The sequence below is a fragment of the Chrysemys picta genome, chromosome 3, assembly GCF_011386835.1.
Source record: "Chrysemys picta bellii isolate R12L10 chromosome 3, ASM1138683v2, whole genome shotgun sequence".
Classification (NCBI taxonomy): Eukaryota; Metazoa; Chordata; order Testudines; family Emydidae; genus Chrysemys; species Chrysemys picta.
In genome coordinates, this window is record NC_088793.1 from 199,010,664 (window position 1) to 199,030,555 (window position 19,892).

Genomic DNA, 19,892 nt, shown 5'->3' on the forward strand with positions numbered 1-19,892 from the left:
CACAAATAAAAACGTTTGAGAGCCACTGCACTATATCCACTGGATTCCCCCTTGTCAACCACCCTCCAAGAATTTTAATAGGGTTACCATATTTTGTGCTTCCAAATGGAGGACACTCCACGGGGCCCCGGCCCCGCCCCCAACCCCGCCCACGCCCCAACTCCGCCCCCTCCCCAAAGTCTCCGCCCCCTCCCCTCCTTCCCGCGAACATTTGATTTGCGGGAAGCCTGAAGCAGGTAAGGGGGAGTGTGGGGGGAGGAGGCGCGGCCCAGGCTGGCCCCCCCGGCGGCTCCAGCCTGGGTCGGCTCGGGCCCTGGGGTGCCGGCCCCGGCCGACCACCCCCGGCCCGCCCAGCACTGCCGGCCCCCGGCGGCCCGGCGCACCTCCCGGCCCCGCGACCCCGGACCCCCGGCTCCGCGGGCCCGGCCCCCCGCCCCCCGGCTCCGGCCCCCCGGCCCCGGACCCTGCCCCGCGACCCTGGACCGGCTCCCGGCCCCGCGGGCCCGGCCCCCCGGGCCCGGCGACCCCAGCCCCGCGGGCCCGGACCGGCTCCGCGACCCCAGCTCCCAGCCCGGCTCCCGGCCCCGCGGGCCCGGCCCCCGCGACCCCGGCCCGGCTCCCGGACCGGCCCCCCGGCCCCGCGACCCCAGACCGGCCCCCCGGCCCCGGCCCCACCCCCCCGGCTCCCAGCCCCGCGGGCCTGGCCCCCAGCTCCCGGCCCGGACCCCGGCCCGGCACCGCTCCCCCGGCTCCCCGCCCGGCCCGGCACTGTGACCCCGGCTCCTGGCCCGGCACTGCGCCCCTGGTTCCCGGCCCGGCACTGCGCCCCTGGTTCCCGGCCCGGCACCGCTCGCCCGGCTCCTGGACCCCGGCCCGGCTCCCGGCCCGGCACCATGCCCCCGGCCCCGCACCGCCGACCCCAGCCAAAGAGGCCCCGGCCGAGCACCACCGAGCCCTCCCTCCCTCCCTCCCGATTTTCCCGGACATGCCCGGCTTTTGGGGATTTCCCCCCGGACGGGGATTTGAGCCCCCAAAAGCCGGACATGTCCGGGAAAATCCGGACGTATGGTAACCCTAATTTTAATAGATTGGGAGGCATGATTTCCCTTTACAAAAGTCATGTTGACTCTTCCCCCAACAAATTGTGTTCATCTACATGTCTGATTATTCTAATTCAGATAGCACTGGGGGTGGGGTGGTTTGGGGGTGAATGCAAAGAGGGCAGGGAAGTTTGGGGGTGGGTGACTGCAAAGGGGACAAACAACACTAGCAATTAGGGAACATGCAGTGGGTTGGTTTGGGGGTGAATGCAAAGGGAGCAGAGACCGGTTGGGGGGTGAATGTAAGGGGTGGGCACCCAGGGGCGATGGATTGGCCAGTCACCGCAGGGGGCAGGACTGAGCACTGAACACCAAGCAGTGGCAACAGCTGGGGAAGGGTGCGCTGAGCAGGACGAGAGCTGGAGGCGGGGGGGTCATCGGGGGCAGGGGCCCCTGGAGGTGTGCGGGGGAGGGGTGTTTATTTTGGGAGTAGATTATATTGCAGTAGAAACAGGGGCATATCCGCCCGATCTGAACGGGCCAGGGGGGGGGGATACTCACGCTCCAGCCCCTCCCCACACCGCGTGTGTCGCTCTCGCTCGCCTGCACCGGCTTCTCTGCCCCTATCCAAAATGGCCGCTCGATGGAGCCTCTCTGCCCCAATCCAATATGGCGTCTCCTTGCCTCAATCCAAAATGGCGACCAAACCACCCCAGGCCTTTATTCCACCTGGAAGGGCAACACGCATTGACATCCGGGTGTTTCCCTTAGTGGCCCTCCGGTGTCACGTGACCCGGGACGGCCAACGAAAGATCGGTTCTGTGCTAAAAGCAAGGGGATTTGAGTTAACCACAATTAAATCGATTGGAAAGAGGTGGGGAGGCTTTGGGACGATAATTCCCCCTCGCGGGAGAAGCGGGTTACAAAAAGCGTATGTAATTGGCCTTCCTCCGACCGTTAGGGTTTGGATTATATAGGTGCCTACACAGATGCCTGAGGGACCCGACGACATGTTTTTAACACGTCCCGTTGTCCGGGCATTTTCCTGAGTAAAAACCAGCTTGAAATCCCCGTTAGGATATTTCCGGGAGGAGAGTAGTTTTGGGGAATCAGACAGGCGTTTGACTAAGCCACCACCTCTCCCTAGCAAAGGACCTGCACCGGCTTCTCGGACTGTCCTTGGGCCGGGGTTGCTCGCGCGCGGGCAGCAGGCGTTGGCGGCTGCCGGTTGGTCGCCCCGTGAGGGGGAGTTGGCGGGTGGTATGCGAGTGGAGGTGAGGAGGATGGGGGGCTGATGCCTGCTGGGAACGGGTAGAGGGAACAGGGCTGCGGGTTAGGGGAGGCGGCTGGTTCCCCCCCCCCCCGACTTGTTCGTAGGGGGCGGGGCGTGACCCGCACACCCCCCCCCCCCCTCGCTTGTTGGCTGGGGTCAGATCCTGCCCCTGTGAAGTCAATGGGAGCAGGCCCTAAGCCCGCCATTCACAGAAGGGGTCACCAGCTCCTCTGCTCTGACCCCCTGTGTGTGTGTGTGTCACAGGCCGCACCTGACACGGGACTAGGCTGTTAGGGGCCACGGGCAGAGAATAGGCGGGACCAGGCTCACCAGTGTCCCAACACCTCACCCCCCCCCCCCCCCCCCCGGCAGGGAAATGATTCAGTGAGATAGGTGCAGATGATACTGGCAGATTACCTACAGGTGCTGCAGAGAAAGGCCGAAAAGCCCCAAGGTCCCTGCCAATCTGGGGGAAAATCCCTTTCTGACCCCTCATAGGGAGATCAGCTGGAGCATAAGACCATGAGCAAGAGCCAGCCAGGCAAACACCTGAAAACGAGAGAAAACTTGGAGTCACCTCAAAGCCCCAGTGGTGTCCCAACTCCCAGTCCTAGGAGCCACCCACCTGTAGGACTGTATGGCCTCTATTACTGCAGCATGTGCAATATCCTGTTGGGTTTGGGGGGGTTTTTTCTTTCCCACACCTGAGCTGCAGTCCCTAGACAGTGGGGTTACAGAGAATCTGTGTGCCTGAGGCCAAAATCCAACCCAGGTCTCCTGAATCCCAGTCCAGTGCCTTTTGCAAACCACTAGATTGTAACCCCCCCTCGAGATTCAAAAAAGGCCCTCGGGTCACTAGGCATTGAAAGTTTTGTTACAATCTAAAGCAAAGAAAATCTTGCATGCACGCACTGCTCACTGTATGTCCCTTAGTGTCAAGTATTCTGTGGCAAGCTCCCAAAACACACAGTCAAGAAGGGTTGCTAAACTGCAAGGATTTAGAAACACTGCCCTTCCTTCCCCTCCCTGCCTTTTTGAGTTTACAACAGCATTTCCCACATTAGTAGAGCTGGTTAATTTTTATCACATTTTGAAATGCTATGGAGGAGGGGGAATTGAGAAATTGTTGGATTATTTTTAATCAGCTCTAATCATGATGATAATGTTTAGCTCTCATCTGTTGCTTGTCACATATAGATTTCAGTGTTTTACAGAGGAGGTATTTATCAGCACCAGATCCTTCTACCACACAGACATACCTATAGTGTTAGGAAGACTAACTCTATACCTGAGCAATTCTCAGAGCCCTTCATAATGCAATCTGTGGTTTAGAACAGCTCTACATTATAAACTTTTGCCCAGATAGCAATGTTGATTGGGGTGTATTTTTGTGTGTGTGACATTTCTATAGTTGCAAAAGTCCTGTGGTAGATGCAATTATACCAGCATAAAAGTGCTTTAGGATTGTGTAGCTTATTTTGCTTGCCAAATTGGTATAAGCTATACTGGCAAACGTTTTTCTTTCCTGCATCTACTCTAGGAGGGTTTGCAGCAATAGCTATTCCAACAGACCTTTTCAAATGTAGACCTGGCCTTAGTGTTTCAAGATATTTGAAAATATTAGGACTTTGTGGGGGAAAGATCTGACTAGTTCTAGGGGTCAGGCTTAGTTTATAACAGCCCTTCAAAAATCTTTCTACTCCAGAAGAGTTGCTGCTTACCTCTCCCCCTACTTTCTTTCCATCCTCCCATTCAACCCTCACCCCAAAACCACACCCAGAAAACTTGGAGGATGGTTGGGTGTGAGTGGGAGAAGTATGGAACAGGTTTTTGTGGTGGGAAGGGATTGCTAGGGAGTGTCCGCCATGCAGACCCTAGCATGCTCTCATTCAGTCAGGTACATCTGCCCCTGTCCCTATGTGGCCCTGCATCCTCTCCCTCATCCCCATGAATCCTTGCATCCTCACTCACCCACTCCTTCCCCATATGCCCCTGTGCCCCCACTCCCTCAATGTGTCCCTGCATGCACCTTCCTTCCCCTGTCCCCCTGTGTCCTTGCACCCCAAATCCCATTCAGCCCCCGCCCTCGTCTGTTCCCCCCAGCCCTTTTGAACCCGAGTCTGACCCTCCCCCTGTAGCCCCATGTACCCCATGCTGTCTCTCCTACCATATCCCATGCCTCCTGACCTGGTCCCACAGGCAGGGTGCTATGAGGAATGCAGCCTCTTTCTCTTCCCTGTCCTCAGCTGGGGCTACTCCTGCCTGGGAGTGGCTGCTCTGTTCTGGTGCAACAGTGGCTCCTGGTGAGTGAAAGGAGTAACTGCAGCACCTTTCTGGCAGAATGTATTTTCTGTGGGGAAAAAAAATCTGCGTGGCACATGAATTCTGTGCATCTGCAGTGGCGCAGAATTCCCCCAGGAGTAAATATAGCACAAGACGCTTGTATTACTAAAGATAATGAGACCCTGACCGTGAGGGTTAAAATCTGGGTTCTTATCAATAGTAGGACTTCCTGTGGGTATAAGAGTGTTTTGCTTGGTGGGGAAGGAGGAGAAGTATTCACTAAAACTTATAAAAGGCTGCAGTAAAATATATTCAGGTTAACAATACCATTCAGATAGGTGTTGAAGCTTTTGGTTTTAGAGCAGAATATGTTAATGGTTGGGAATCCCCTTGAAAGGGGCAGGGATAAGGCTAGCATGTATGCTCTTGTGAACTAAGCATGGGATTGAGCAACTGGAGACCTGGATTTTATTTCTGACTGCCACTGAGGTGCAGTGATACTTGGGGGAAGTCGCTTAGGATGTGTCTTCACTGCAAAGAAAACCCAAAACCTTAGTAACCAGTCCTGGAGTGTGAATCAAGTGATTTGGGCTTATACTATGCAGGTAAAAATAGCTATGTAGACATTCCCACCGAGGCTCTGAGACCCATCCCCTTCACCAGGTTTCAGAGCCCAAGCGGGAATATGTACACAGCTATTTTGTACCCCCATAGCATTAGCCCAAGTCAGTTGACCCAGCTGTTGGGGTTGTGATTTTTTTTTTTTTTGGTAGTGTAGACATACTTTTAGCATCTGTTACCGTGATCTTGCAACGCTTACATGGGTGTGTATGTGTTTGCAGAATTGGGGCCAATGTGCCTCAGTTTCTTCCTTTGTAAAACCATTGAAAAGCGCTTTGAGATTTATCAATGATAAGTGCAAAGTCTTATGATCGTTGCAGATCTTACAGCATTGTATACCCTTTCAGTCTTCTTTGAAAAAGAAAAAAGTTTTACATGCAAAACTGGTATAGTTAAAGCTGCAAAACCCCAACAAAGTGGAAGTAATTATACCAGTATAGCTTATAACTGCATGGGAAACAAGTACAGCAATTAGCATTTCTTTTTAGGTATCTGAACAGAGGTTATTTTTAAAGACAATTTTAAAGTTCACTAAGCAAGGCTTCCTTCTGTCACTTTTTGTTCTTAATCATTTGGCATGCTGCAATATAATTAAAAATGTTAACATTCAGGTTTGGCTGTACTGTGCTATTATAGTGGTTGGAGAGAAATATTTCTTGGAACATGTTTAAAATAAAATGATCAACTGTCTTTACATAGGTAGATGCCAGTATGGGCCTTAAAACCATCTGGAAGGACTACAAAGTTTTGATTGTTATGGGAACTAGCCTTGGGCTGATACACTGGGGGTGGTTTAACATCAAGTCCAATTCTATGTTCCAAACAAAAAGAGAGGATTATGTACCAGAACCTGGCATTGTGACATATGTGATGCAACATGAAAGTCAAAAAAAAGGAAAATAACAGTAGTACTATATATAAAAGGTAAGTTCCCTACTGAGCCAGACTGAAATACTTAATGTAGTATATAATTCATGTGATAATCAATTTTCTAACAATTATGATCTTGTTATAGAAAACCTTTTAGCCTTTTCTTTCTGTTTAATTTTTCTGAAAGTGAGTTAACCCTACCATTATGTACTGAATACACCACACAGCAGGAGTTAGAAGGCAATTCAATACATATATTACTCTATACCCTTTTCTTGTGTACAGCTCCCATTCTGCTATTACACTCCAAAATCCATCAGTCTTTGTTTTCAAAACTGCAGCTAAATCCTGCTAGACTATAAGTGTTCAGCTAAGTGACTTTTATTATATGGCTTCAAGTTATTTTATTATCTTAAAAAGGCTTTTCAAGTCCATCTGATAAACATATTCAAATCCAAGAGGGTCAGCTCTACCAACAAACATGGCTGTCACATTGTAACTTCATAAAATAATGTGTTATGCAAGTTTCAGTAGAATAGAGCTAGCCATAAGTACTTTGGAGGAAAATGAAGACTAAACAAATATGTTTAGAAAAACTTGTGCAGGAGATGTCTAGATAACAGTGATGTTATATAAAAGCATAGGTAGGTATAGATACTATTGTTTTTAAGGACTTTTGGCACATAACTAAAGCACTCCATTGTTTCTGAAAAACTTTATAAGTCACCTTTAACTATAAACCCAGATATATAGGGTAAAATCCTGGTTTAATGAAGTTAATGGTAAAACTCCCATTGACTACAATGAGGCCAAGATTCCCCACTCATAGACTCAGTCCTTTCCCACTCCGTATTATTTAAATTCTTACTAAGTAGGAATAAGTGAGATATACTATTAAAGAAGTAACATTATCAGTGTTGTTATCTTAGGGATAATTAAATGTTTTAAAATGAATATCACTTAATCTCAACTCACAGCACAGAATATTTAAAATCCATATATTAACAACTTGCGAAACAATTTAATTACAAAAACAACAAGGAGTCCAGTGGCACCTTAAAGACTAACAGATTTATTTGGGCATAAGCTTTCATGGGTAAAAAACCTCACTTCTTCAGATGCATGAAAGCTTATGCCCAAATAAATGTTAGTCTTTAAGGTGCCACTGGACTCCTTGTTATTTTTGTGGATACAGACTAACACGGCTACCTCCTCATACTTGACACCAATTTAATTACATAATTTTAGTCTTAATTATTTTTATTACTGGCTTGGTATTTTGTTTTCCACCAGTTTGATGTGATTTAAGGATTTAAACATGTCTTGAACAAGGTTTCAGAAGTGTAAGCCACTGAGTGCTAAAATGGTGGATGATTATAATAGCTCAAAGAATATTAATTTTAAATTTAAAAATAACCTCTTTAAACTTTGAAGTATTTAGAAGTGAGCTGAGAAAAATGCGTAAATTTAAACATGTCAAGACGTCACAGGGCTACAAGTTAAAGGGCCATTCTATGCCCCCCGCCCCCATAAAAAAGGGAATGAGTTCTTAGACTTCTGAACACAAGAAATCATTTTGTTTTGAAGTGATTGCACATGCAGGGAGGTTGGTATTAATGCACTAGCTTCTAATCTGTATAGATCTAAAGTAAAATGAGGTTATCAAAACCAATATAGACTCATATTGTCACACAATCTGTTACAGTTGGTAAGGGCCTGCTCTTTGACGACTTGGGTAAAATGGCATGGATATTACAAGTCATCATTGAAGAGGTTAACTGGCAGAAATGCATGTGTTTGAGCAATGCCTTCCCACACTATATTTAACTGTAGCAGGTTTTCTCATCTTAGTTAAAAAGTAGGGCTTTCGATTAATTGAAGTTAACTCAAAAAAATTAATTGCGATTAAAAAAAATAATCGCAGTTTTAATTACACAGTTAAACAATAGAATACTAATTGAAATTTATTAAATATTTTGGATGTTTTTCTATATGTTCATATGTATTGTATTCTGTGTTGTAATTGAAATAAAAGTGTATATTATTATTATAAATACAAGTACTGTAGAGCAGTCTCTTTGTCCTGAAAGTGCAACTTACAAATGTAGAATTTTTGTTACATAACCGCACTCAAAAACAAAACAGTGTAAAACTTCAGAGCCTACAAGTCCACTCAGTCCTACTTCTTGTTCAGCCAATTGCGAAGACAAACAAATTTGTTTAATTTACAGGAGATAATGCCGCCCTTTTTGTATTTACAGTGTCACCAGAAAGTGAGAGCTGGCATTGCAAGGTATGTACATGCCAGATATGCTAAACATTTGTATGCCCCTTACTGCTTCGGCCACCATTCAAGAGGACATGCTTCCATGTTGATGACGCTCATTAAAAAAGTGTTAATTAAATTTGTGACTCAACTCCTTGGGGGAGAATTGTGTGTCCCCTGCTCTGTTTTACCTTCATTCTGCCATATATTTCATGTTATAGCAGTCTTGGATGATGACCCAGCACATGTTGACAGTCCTATTAAAAAGTACTACAGTTAGGTGTTTGTGTGTGCACGCAAACACACTGGGGAAAAATAAAGGTGCCAAATTAGTGGTCTTGCCTTAAATCAATGCTGATTTGCTCAGTTATTGATTATTGACATAGATACAATCTGATTTCTCAGAAGAGACAGTCAGAGTCACTATACAATATATTGTATAAAAGGTTATACTAATATCCTGTTACTTCTTTATTGTAGGTATAATTAACCTTGAAAGTTTGCATCTGCAATCTTACCATCATAAGAAAAGATGAGAAAAACTAACTGGATTAAAAAGAACTGGCTGCTTGTGGCAGGACTTTCATTTCTGGGTGTCCATCTTGGTACATATTTTATACAAAGAGCTGCAAAGAACTCTGCTAAATCAGCCTTGGAAATTAAGCAAAAGGATCTTGGAGAATGAAGTAATTTTCTGCAATCATCACATTAATTTATCACTTATAGTTGTATAATTTGTTAAATATTAAACTATGAACAGCTACATGGACATAGTTGTCATTCTGTATGCAAGATTTCTCTTTTATAATGTGCTTGATTACAAATAGTAAAAAAATACGTCTGTAGATTAAAACATCTATAATTTATGGATTCAAGGAAAATGGAATAAACTTGAAATTTTGTTGGTCAGAATGAAAATCTTGTCTTGAAGATGTCTCGCACTGAAGCTAAAAAGCCTTCATTGTGTACTAATGACCCTCTAACTAAAGAGAGAATTAGTTTCTCTCTGTCTGTGTTAAGTGGAATAGTAAAGTCTTGCTATGGCCCTACTGGTAGACTCAAACAGCTCCACAATGGTATGGGAGGCTATGTTCGCACAACTTCACAATCTTCTGCCTTGCTTGATGGCCTTTCTATCACCCATCCAGTATTAAAGGTTCTGACAGCCTCTGTACAGAATCATATATCACGCTTCAGCGACTGTGGCTTATTTACAGCCATTCTTTGCTGCAGCTTGGTTGAAAATTTTCAAAGAATAAACTTTGCGGCCTGTACTGTCACTAAAATAAGTAGACATCTTTTGAACTTAAGTACTGACTATCTCAAGTCTGAGGCCTGTGGTTGCCGAATATCGGTGGATTTTGACAATATTAAGACTCTTCTTTCTTTGGTACGTAGCATATTAGCAAGCAAACCTGCCTGCATGCTTAACAAAACAGAAGTCAATCACCTCAGCACATTGGTTTTAAAGGCTTTTTTGCTTACAATTCCGCATACCATTGAAACTAATGTTGTTTTAGGAAAGTGTGTAATTGTTCCTGTGAAAGATAAAAGAGTAATGGATTCTACTGTATTTCCTGGACTACTAATAGAAATACCAGAATTTCAATTGGCAAGAACGTTTCCTGTCAAAAGAGTTTCTTCAAGCACTATCAAGATGGCACTCTTCTGTATCTCTATGTCAGGAGACCTTTCCAGTATTGGAGAAGGAACTGTAATTGTCCATCATGGAATTTCTCTAGAAGTAGCAGTATTGGATCAGTTGCTTAATTTAGGAAAGCAGTTGGTTAATGACCAAGTAGGCCTTGTAGTGTGCCAGAAAGTTGTCCACCCATCTTTGAAACAATACCTGAAAGAGCACCATGTCATCACTATAGACAGAGTTGGAGTATCTATGATGGAGCCCCTGAGTAAAATGACAGGTAATAAATGAACTTTATACATGGCATCCATAACATTAGTCTCAAAGGAAACATAGAAATGTCACAAAGTAAGATTGTAATCCATCTTTCCTGTATCTGAGATGGATGTAGCCATTGTTGTATCTTATGTATCATAAATTTGCTAAGATTGAATAGTGTACTGTTTGAAATCCAACAAACTAGAATCTCATGATATATATCTTTATTTAAAACTTTGGTAAAGAGAGCTCGATCCTGCCTTTACATATGTGGCCATATCCTATAAGTTTTCATAAAAGTCATTACTGCATGTGTCTACACAAGCACAATAACTGATATTTACAAGACAATTACCCACTCTGTTACCTAGAGCAGATAGAATCAAGCTCTAAACCCTGTGTTTATATAACATTAAATGATAATGGAGAATTTAATTATTTTGTATAAACACTCAATGTATAGCTCATATTATACTGTAAAATAGAAACCACTTAAAAAAAATTCCACTGGCAAGTAATTCCTTATCAAGGAAATAAAAGTCGTATGGCTCATGATCCAAGATGCGCTAATCATTCCTGAAAAGCATGGCTAGATGGTTACAATAGTTAAGTATGTTTTGTGAAATACCAAGACTAGAAATGGTGAAGTTTGCTAGTGAAAAGTGAGAAGAATCTCATCTTTCTAAATATATGTATAGAAATTGCTCCTAGTCCTTTGTGATGTTGATTTCAGATCACAAAATGACATTCCAATTACTATTTTCCTTTCCTTTCCACTTCAGGTTCAAAAATTTTAGTGTCATGATAGCTGTGACAACAGTTATAGGTAGAAAACACTGCTTTACATTTATACAGTACTATTTGAAAATGTAGGACCTAGCTTCAGATGGTAAAACCTTAAATTCAGCTGCTATAATGTCAGAGTTGTGAGTAGAATTGAAGTGTCTGTGTGTGTTCAAGGACAGGGAAGAAGGAACCTAAGAATTATATGATCAGGGTCTAATATGTCAGGACTTGCCTTCCTTAGAAAAGCTTTGAAACAATGCAGACTTTTTCAGGATTAGTTAACTTTCAAAGTACTTTAAGCCTGAACCAGTGATTGGAAAAAGTTACAGACAGAACCCAAATTCTTTCTGTTTTGCTAGATATTGTAAGAGCTGTGCTCTTATTACTCATTAACTTTTAAGATTTCTGGTGTTCCTTTGCTTTTATGAACCAGTAGCTGTTTTCCTGGCTAAAAATAGGACAGTCTCAGGAAATAAGACTTTAATTAATATAAAAATGGCATCGCCAAATACACTCCATTACTACAGTCAAGATTGAAAATAATATCTTATCGTTTTTTGTAACCATCAAATATCTCCCCCTCTGTTTTTAGTTAATCAAATGCCAAAAGTTTGCATACCAAGCATAGTGGTTATCTGGTGCTACTGAGCAGATGTTTTTGATGTTCTACAAAATGGTGGCTTTCCTCATCAGTTTAAACATCTCGGTACTTGTAATACACTCATCTCTAGTATCGGCATCAGTCTAGAAGCTTCCTTCACTAAGTTATAACAACTTTAGGCTAGGTCAGATTTGGGCCCAATATTTGTGTGCCACTATTCATAAAGAATTAAATAGGGATTCTGTTAGGAAGAGCCATAATCTGGTAATGGTGAGGCAGAAGGCACAAAGTTACAATGGGAAAATGCCTAAAGTAATGCTTTCATTATTTTAAGTCAAATGTCATTTGTTTTACAAAAAAGTTTATACCTATTTAATAGGTCCAACTCATTTTAAACTACTATCCCAGTTGAAGTCTTAGTTCATGTGCATATGTTGTAACTTGAGTTCCTGTTTTCTTTTAATCTCTGCTGCAGCCAGATTGTATCTTGGCAGTTCTTGAGTTTTTCATTGAAGTTGGTTCAGCTATTTTGCTATAACTTTCCAACATACAAAACCCTCAAGAGGGCAAGTCATTGGATCTTTTAAGCGAATGAAATATATGACTATCATAAAGATGAAACCTTTAATGAGGAAACAGATTTAAAATTATTTCTATTTGGCAAAAAAAAAAAAGGGAAGTAAAGATTCAGAAAAAATTATATTCCCAGACGACTTTGGTAAAGTCAAGTTAAGGGTAGTCATTTTTTCTCCTTAAATACAATATTTACAATTTTTAAATTTACAATTTAAAATTACTAATTTTAATTAAAAGTTTGAAAACTAAGAAGTTGTGTTATAATTTTAAATCTCTTTGCTTGCCATTCTGTACAGCAGAAATTCTTTTTCTCCAGTCTTTTCAATCTACCTTTCCAATCTGAGCAAGACATGTCACCAGTGAGACTAGCGGCGCATGGCCACAGCTGATTGGAAACCAGATTTTTCAAACATTAATGGAAACCTTTTCTGGCCAGCTCTACAGCTGACACATGGATGCTGCTTACAGCACTCAGGGCTAGAGTCCCATGGTAAACATTGCTTACAGATGCAAGCTTTTTAAATTGCCTAATCTAAATAATAAAATTCCTACTTTTACAATGAACTAGTACCAGAAGCTATATTTTCAAAGCACTGTACTGGTTTGTGTCTGCATGACTTCCATCATAGTTTGAAAATTTACATGTATATGTCTTGAAAAGCATTTGTAACTTTAAAATATAAACAAAACAACCTTTCAGACCATGTTCTACAAAACACAGTGGACAGCTATTCTGATTAGATAATAGATGCTTTTTCTTAATTGTACAGGTTCACAGCCCATTGCTGCCCTACATTCTGTATCTCCTACTTGTTATGGCAGTCTGAAGGACTTGCGCACTGAGAGTTTTGTTTCAAAACATTTCTTGCATCTAATTCCTAATGACACACTTGTCTGCAGCTTGATACTCTGTAACAGAAGTGAAATGGCATGGGATGAGCTGAAGGTAGGCAAAGTTTTTCAAAATATCTAATAAAAATGCATACTCTTCTGGAGGGAGAAGGTTGGGAGAGGATTGTGTGAGGAAAAGTTTATTAACTGTTTCAGTCACTAGAACCAGAAGACTTTTCCTTGATCACCAGCCCATCTCAGAAACAAAGATTTTTTTCCACACCATTTTGCACATAGTTATTTCTCCCCCTTTTTAGAGGCCACCCCTGTGGAAAGAAATGGAGGATGTTATTTCAATTTTCTCAGTTGTGTGAGGAAAGTTTCAGGATCACTGCTGATCCTTCACTTGGCAACACTCACACTCGAGTAATTTAGATAGTTAAAGTGTGGTTCTATGCTGACATGGGGCTCCATGTTTGTAACTGATTGAAACTTAGTAAATAATTTTGATTATGCAAAATGAGGAACAGAACCCAGCGCTCTTGGCTGTGATCTGCAATGTTAAGCAGCATGAATACCAAAAGCTTGTTTGTTCACTCTGTAAGCAGCTATGATACTGAAATCACCCAGAGCAGATCTGTGAGTAAGCAAGTGCCATCTGTACATTTACACTTCTTAGAGAAGAACTGCACTTTAAAAGTATATCCTAAAAAGTAAAATTTTTAAACCTTTTTAAAACAAGATTTTTTTTTCTGCTTTAGTGATATATGCAATGACAAATTTTTCTTGCTCTTCAGCTTGCGTGTCAAACTGCAGAACATGTCTTACAACTAACAATCAAGCAACCATTGGCACTGTTAGGAGGTGGCTGTACAGAAACTCATTTGGCCTCATACATAAGACACAAGGTATGTAAGGCCTTGAGAGGATATTTAAAGCTGCTTAATTCACTTAAGATGACAAGGAATTTAGTTTATCTGGGATTACGAACAGAGTTGAAACATCTCACTTGTCCTTAGCAGATTCAGTTGACATTAAGTGTTGCATTTTATTCTCCAAAGAATGACTAATATAAAATGAAACTGTATGAGATTTTAATGTGCTGATAAATATCTGCCTCAGGACTTATTGCATAAGAAATACTGCATTTGTATTCTTTAACAGCTCTTCGGATTTCCATTTACCATAGCAAAAGTTCATTCATTTTATTCCTAGAATATTTAATTGAAAACAAGAAGTGTATAGAATTATTTTGTCTTGAATGTTAATAAGGATAAGACTTTTTTGGCTTTGATTTTACTTGTGGGAAACCTTTGATATTTGAATTGTGCCATCACATTAATAATTTTTCCTCAGTTAAAAATGTTAACTTGCACTACTTGTTAAAAACAAAAACAACAAGGAGTCCGGTGGTGCCTTAAAGACTAACAGATTTATTTGGGCATAAGCTTTCATGGGTAAAAAACCCACTTCTTCAGATGTGTGGAATGACAATTACAAATACAGGCATAAATATATATTGGCACATGAAGAGAAGGGAGTTACCTTACAAGTGGAGAACCAATGTTGAAGACCAATTTAGTCAGGGTGGATGTAGTCCACTCCCAATAATTGATAAGGAAGTGTTAATTCCAAGAGAGGGGAAATTGCTTTTATTAAAAACAGCAAAGCTGTTATCCAGTAGTTTGGTAGGAGACTATTTTGTGTGTGCTCAATAATAAATAAGATGTTTACTAGTTTGTTTTCCAGTTTGTGCAAAGTACACATATTTACAGTTGTCTAATGATTTTTATTATTTTATCTTTTTAGAGTTTTACCCTTCCTACTAATGTTTTGAAAGCTATAGATTGTTCTCGGACACAATACCAGTTGGTTGCTGATGCCTTTTGCCTCTCGCTGGAGTGTGTAGCTTGCTGCCTGGAGCACGATGATGGTGAAATTCTTACTGATATGGTTTATGGACATTTTTGGTCTATTCCATCAGGTTTTCCCTGTGATTGTAACTGGTCAGATTTAGCTTTGAAGTGTGGTTGTGGGATTTACAATAACCAGCGGAATCTCAATTGGACAGTTTTACGAAGCCAATGTATCCCTTTTGCTCCACAAAGCTGCTCTAATGAGCCTTCTATACACTCCACTGACCATCTTGTACTGGACTGTTTTACTGCAAAATGTAGTGGTCTGCAAGTGGCAGTGGAGACAGCCAATCTGATTTTGGATTTGTCATATATAGTTGAAGATCAAAATTAGTTTAGTTTTCATCTCCATTATTTTGAACTTCATATTTATTTGAAAAAGTTCCAAAGCAGCATAAATAATATACTAAGAGGCTACTATGCAGGAACAGAGTCTATAAACAGAATTTTAATGTCAAGCATAGTTGCTCATTAAGCTACTTGTCTGATTCCTACTCCACTTCAGTTGTTATAGACATTTGCAGTTATATTTAATATTTTGTTAGAAAAACTAAACATTAATAGTCTAGTGTGCACTGAGGATATGCCAATATGGCGGGTAGCAATCGATTTATCTGGGATCGATATATTGTGTCTCGTTAAGACACGATATATCGATCCCCGAACGCGTTCACCGTCGACTCCGGAACTCCACCAGAGCGAGTGGCGGTAGCGCAGTCGACGGGGGAGCCGCGGCCGTCGATCCCGCGCTGTGTGGACCCTAGGTAATTCGATCCAAGATACTTCGATTTCAGCTATGCTATTCGCGTAGCTGAAGTTGCATATCTTGGATCGATTTCCCCCCCCCCCCCCAGTGTAGACCAGCCCTCAGACATAACCAAATCTTAGTAACACATGATTGAAAATTCAGACTATAATGTATTCTATCCATTCAAACAATATATGCAAATATGTGTTACTACACACACACACAAAACTACATTAAAGGAAGAGGAAGGTTGCAAAATAAAGCACTCAAAAGTTAGGAAGTGCCAGAATTAAGGTTGCCTGTGCAACCTTAATACAGCCTCCTTGTGTGTATGCAGTATGATTCAGTCTTTAATTATCTAATCACATTGTACTTTTTCCACAAGACCCCTGACTCATTCAGACCACAGAATGGCCATTGCTGACTGAGTGAGCAGCTATTCAATATTTTGTTATATTCTCATGTGACCCCATATTTTATTTACTTCGTACTATTCAAACCATGCTCTGAAGACAGAATTATTAATTTCTTCATGAGCTTTTGTATGGCTCTCTTCTCTGTAGTATCTGAGTGCTTCATAAACATTAATTTATTCTCGTAATACTCTTGTGAGATGAGGAGCTGGTATCCCCATTTTATAGAGAGGGAACAGAGACACAGGAAGATTAAGGTAAAAGGTTTCCAATAATTTTGGGTGTCCAATTTGAGGTGCTTAAGACCTGATTTTTCAAAATATTTAGTATATTGTAGCACTTCATATGTTAAAAGCACAGCTTCCATTAACTTCACTTGCAGCTGAAAGTGCTCAGCACTTCTGCAAATCAGACTACAGGGTCCCAAATCAGGCACCAAGAAAATACACAATTTATGACCATCTTTGAAAAGCTTGGTTTAAGTGATTTTCCCAACATCATATAGAAACTCTTGTGGCTGAGGCAGGGATAGAATCCAGTGCCCAAGGGCAACTTTCAACTGCCTTGATCATGAGGCTATCCCTTTTCTTCCCACCTCATTCACTTCATACATTTCAATTTCTGTAACAAATGTAGAGGGAATGTTGTATGGGACCCTTGCTGCATTTTCTTTGTACTGAACAGGCTACACACACTACTGAGAACTAACAAAAATATAGTTCTCAGTGGAGTTTATAGCCCTTACTACCCCATGTCTCCCCCAACCCACTCCTTACTCTCCCTGCTGGCCCTGAGAAGTGGGTGCTGAGATGTGCTGTTCGGCTTGTGCGGAGAGGGGGAGGAGCCCTTCTGCCACCTACATCCTATTTCTGCAAACACTGCAAATTGCTCATTCCATTTTATATTCTTTACCTCTATATCATCTGCAGTTGTCCCCCTCCATCACTCTCTAGCACTCTCTATTCCCTTTTTAACCTCAACTCCTATCCTCTGTCCCTGACTTTGCCTATCTGCCACCTCCTTACTCCGCCTCCACTTGTTTGACCACCCTGGTCATAGTTTGCCCCCTGCATAAAAACACCAGTAGGTGTTATATAATACATAAAAGATTATACAAAAAGGCAAATATGAAAACATCACAGCTGACTAACTCAGGAGTTGGTACTTTTAGGCACGTGTGCTGGGATTGCATAGATGCCAGATATTTTCAAGCACAATTAGTGACACAAAGTTTGATTGTTCTATGATAGTGTCTATTATTTTATTTCAGTTAGATAATGAACAGAAGTTTGCCTTTGTACTTGTTACTTAGCAGAGTCATTATTACAATCCAGTGAAAAACTCTATTACACCTATGTTGTGCAATTGGTTTGGTACAGTGAGGCATATCTATTATAGAAAAATGTTATGAATATGAAATATGGACTAAACAATACTTTGCTTCTGTTTATTAAGTGTGCTATATACGATATAGAGACAGGCAGATCACCAATTTAACAATCCATTGTATCATTTTGATTTCCTATATAAAACTTAGTACTTGGAACCCTGCTTCGTGTGTTTATTTGTTCTAACCCATCAGTAAACTTTCAAAGTTGTTGAGGGTTTTAGCTGTGCCGCTCTTAATAATAGAGCGATTCACATGGGATTCACATGGTTAGGATTTAGTGCAGCTCTTTCAATATGTTCTTTAATTATATGCCATCTTCTCATTTATTTTCATAAATATTTCTTTTGTCGTCATCAAACATGTTTTTGAAGTTTCTGACTTTCACCATGACTTGTTTTCAGGACTTTTGTTGTAGTTTTATTATCTGCAAAACCAGAAGACTATTCTGGAGTTTTAGATGAGAAATCTTGTCCATTCAGTACTTTCTAGGAAAAGCTTTGTTGGTTAAAGTAGCATCCTAGTATAATCTGGGAACATGGTGATCCTGGACCAGCGAATTCCAGTTTATTTGTGCATTGAACTCATTTAAAGACTGAGGTACGTATTTATCTCTGTTTATATGGATGGAAGGTAAAAAGGTGCATAGAAATTAGCAGATACACATGGAAATGGGGAGTAGCAGTTCCACATCATGGGGCAGATCTTCAACTTGTATAAAACAATCAGAACTCCAGAAAGCTATGACAGTTTGCAGTACCTAAGGATCTCCCCATCCTCTCCCCCCCCCCAGAGTTTCTTTTAATCCTTCACTCTGAGATTAAACCCCAACTTCATGGTAATGCTACTCCCCGGGAGATGTCAGAATATGCAGCTACAGTGAAGAGGCAACAGGAGCATGGTTCAGAAGTTGGTCAGCCAATGGGGAGGGAAGTACTAGCAGAGCACAGTAGTTGTGTTTGGAGAACTACAAGACTAGGGAGTGATTCTCACTGATACTGAATCTCTACAGGCCACTGCTCCCACCTCTGCAGCATCACAAACCCTCTCTCACCCAGGATGGCTGAACTAGAGAAACAAACATAATCTTGTGTGGTTTTTAATTTTTTAATTCCTCCCCCTTCTGCAGCTATTTCTGTGAAGGGTACCCTTTGTTAGGGATGAGGAGATCTGTACAAGAAATGAATATAGTACCATAAAATAACTTTGCTTTATTCATGTGGAGAAATTGGCCTTTTTCTGTTTAAGGAATTCTGAAATATCTAAATAAAATTTACCTGTCCCTTGCAAAAGAGATTCCCCTGGAAGCAGCATGGAGCCAAACAATCCTGCTAAACACTAAAAAATGTAAATCCCCAGTGTGACACTGTACCCCATATACTTCACAGAGATATTATGATATGATTATGGCATAATTCTGATGTATTTTATGCTAGATCGGTCATGTGAGATCATTGGAAAGGTTATGATTTATTAATATAATTATCCTGTTTGTATGCATGTATCATTTTTGTATTTGAAGTTAGGAATATTGACTATGTACCTGTATCACAAATATGTTTACACCTGGGGAACGCCCACTAGGCAAAAGACTGTCAGTCTAGATGGCTGACTGGGAAGGGCCCATTCAAGTTTATGAACCATTAGGGAAAAAACAATAGGTCTTAGAAGGAGCTTATTTCCCACCTGGGAAGATGAAGATGCTACAAACGGCCTCCGAGCAATGGTTGCTATGGCACTACAGCGACATGTAACCAGCTCACCTGGTGCTGGACTCCATCTTGGAATATCAGTGTTTTTCCACTGACTGGCGTGGGAACCAGGCTTTGAGACAAAGGGTTCCTGCCATATGCAAAAGCTATTTAAGGCAGGGAAGTGACATCATCGGGATTCTTCACTGATTCCCTGCCCCAAAGGGACTCTTGGAAACACCTGAGGAACAAGGACTGAACTGGGGAGAAGTGCTGGAACCAGGCTAAAGGGATTTTTAGTCTGTGAAAGGAACACTTGTGGTTTTTAAGCTATAAACAAGTGCAGATGGCCCCTTAAGAATCTCTGCAGCCTGCTTGAATCATTTAGGGTGAGAATTTGCTACTCATTTCCAATCTCTTTAGTATATTAAGCTTAGTTTGTGTGTTTTGTTTGTTTGCTAGGTAATCTGCTTTGATCTGTTTGCTATCCCTTATAGTCACGTAAAATCTATCTGTTGTAGTTAATAAACTTATTTTTCCTTTGTCTAAAACCAGTGTGTGGGAATCATACCTTGGGGCAGAAAGCTATTGCATATCCTTCTCCACACTGAAAGAGGGGGCAAATTTCATGAGCTTACGCTATACACATCTCAAGATGGTATAATTTGGGGTTTACACTCCAGAAGGAGG

General features: G+C 41.8%; 4 protein-coding genes across 10 annotated transcripts in view; 3 read left to right on the top strand and 1 right to left on the bottom strand.

Annotated features, from left to right (window-relative positions):
- Nucleotides 1-1,994, bottom strand: part of SLX4IP (SLX4 interacting protein) — a 120,611-nt gene extending 118,617 nt beyond the window's left edge. The window contains exon 1 of one of the 5 annotated variants that reach the window (XR_010599978.1): nucleotides 1,602-1,893. The gene's annotated coding sequence lies outside the window, so the exon portion shown is untranslated. Of the gene's footprint in view, nucleotides 1-1,601 lie in introns of all 5 variants that reach the window. The other 4 variants (XM_005287402.5, XM_042846916.2, XM_042846925.2 and 1 more) reach the window with 4 other exon arrangements.
- Nucleotides 1,807-9,271, top strand: LOC135982567 (uncharacterized). 3 transcript variants are annotated; one of them, XM_065589766.1, is made up of 4 exons: nucleotides 1,807-1,914; nucleotides 5,917-6,141; nucleotides 8,349-8,380; nucleotides 8,834-9,271. In XM_065589766.1, the coding sequence occupies exon 2, from the start codon at nucleotides 5,929-5,931 to the stop codon at nucleotides 6,118-6,120; it is 192 nt and encodes a 63-aa protein (XP_065445838.1). In that variant the 5' UTR covers nucleotides 1,807-1,914; nucleotides 5,917-5,928; the 3' UTR covers nucleotides 6,121-6,141; nucleotides 8,349-8,380; nucleotides 8,834-9,271. The 3 variants fall into 3 exon arrangements, with proteins under 3 accessions (XP_065445838.1, XP_065445837.1, XP_065445836.1); XM_065589765.1 differs by having other exon boundaries at nucleotides 1,836-1,971; XM_065589764.1 differs by lacking the exon at nucleotides 1,807-1,914 and adding an exon at nucleotides 2,183-2,314.
- Nucleotides 8,886-13,126, top strand: LOC135982568 (uncharacterized). Its single transcript, XM_065589768.1, has 2 exons — nucleotides 8,886-9,039; nucleotides 12,987-13,126. The coding sequence occupies exon 1, from the start codon at nucleotides 8,886-8,888 to the stop codon at nucleotides 9,036-9,038; it is 153 nt and encodes a 50-aa protein (XP_065445840.1). The 3' UTR covers nucleotide 9,039; nucleotides 12,987-13,126.
- MKKS (MKKS centrosomal shuttling protein) lies at nucleotides 9,285-19,753 on the top strand. Its single transcript, XM_005287404.5, has 4 exons — nucleotides 9,285-10,275; nucleotides 12,987-13,162; nucleotides 13,845-13,955; nucleotides 14,857-19,753. The coding sequence occupies exons 1-4, from the start codon at nucleotides 9,285-9,287 to the stop codon at nucleotides 15,295-15,297; spliced, it is 1,719 nt and encodes a 572-aa protein (XP_005287461.2). The 3' UTR covers nucleotides 15,298-19,753.
- The last annotated feature ends 139 nt before the right edge of the window (nucleotides 19,754-19,892 follow it).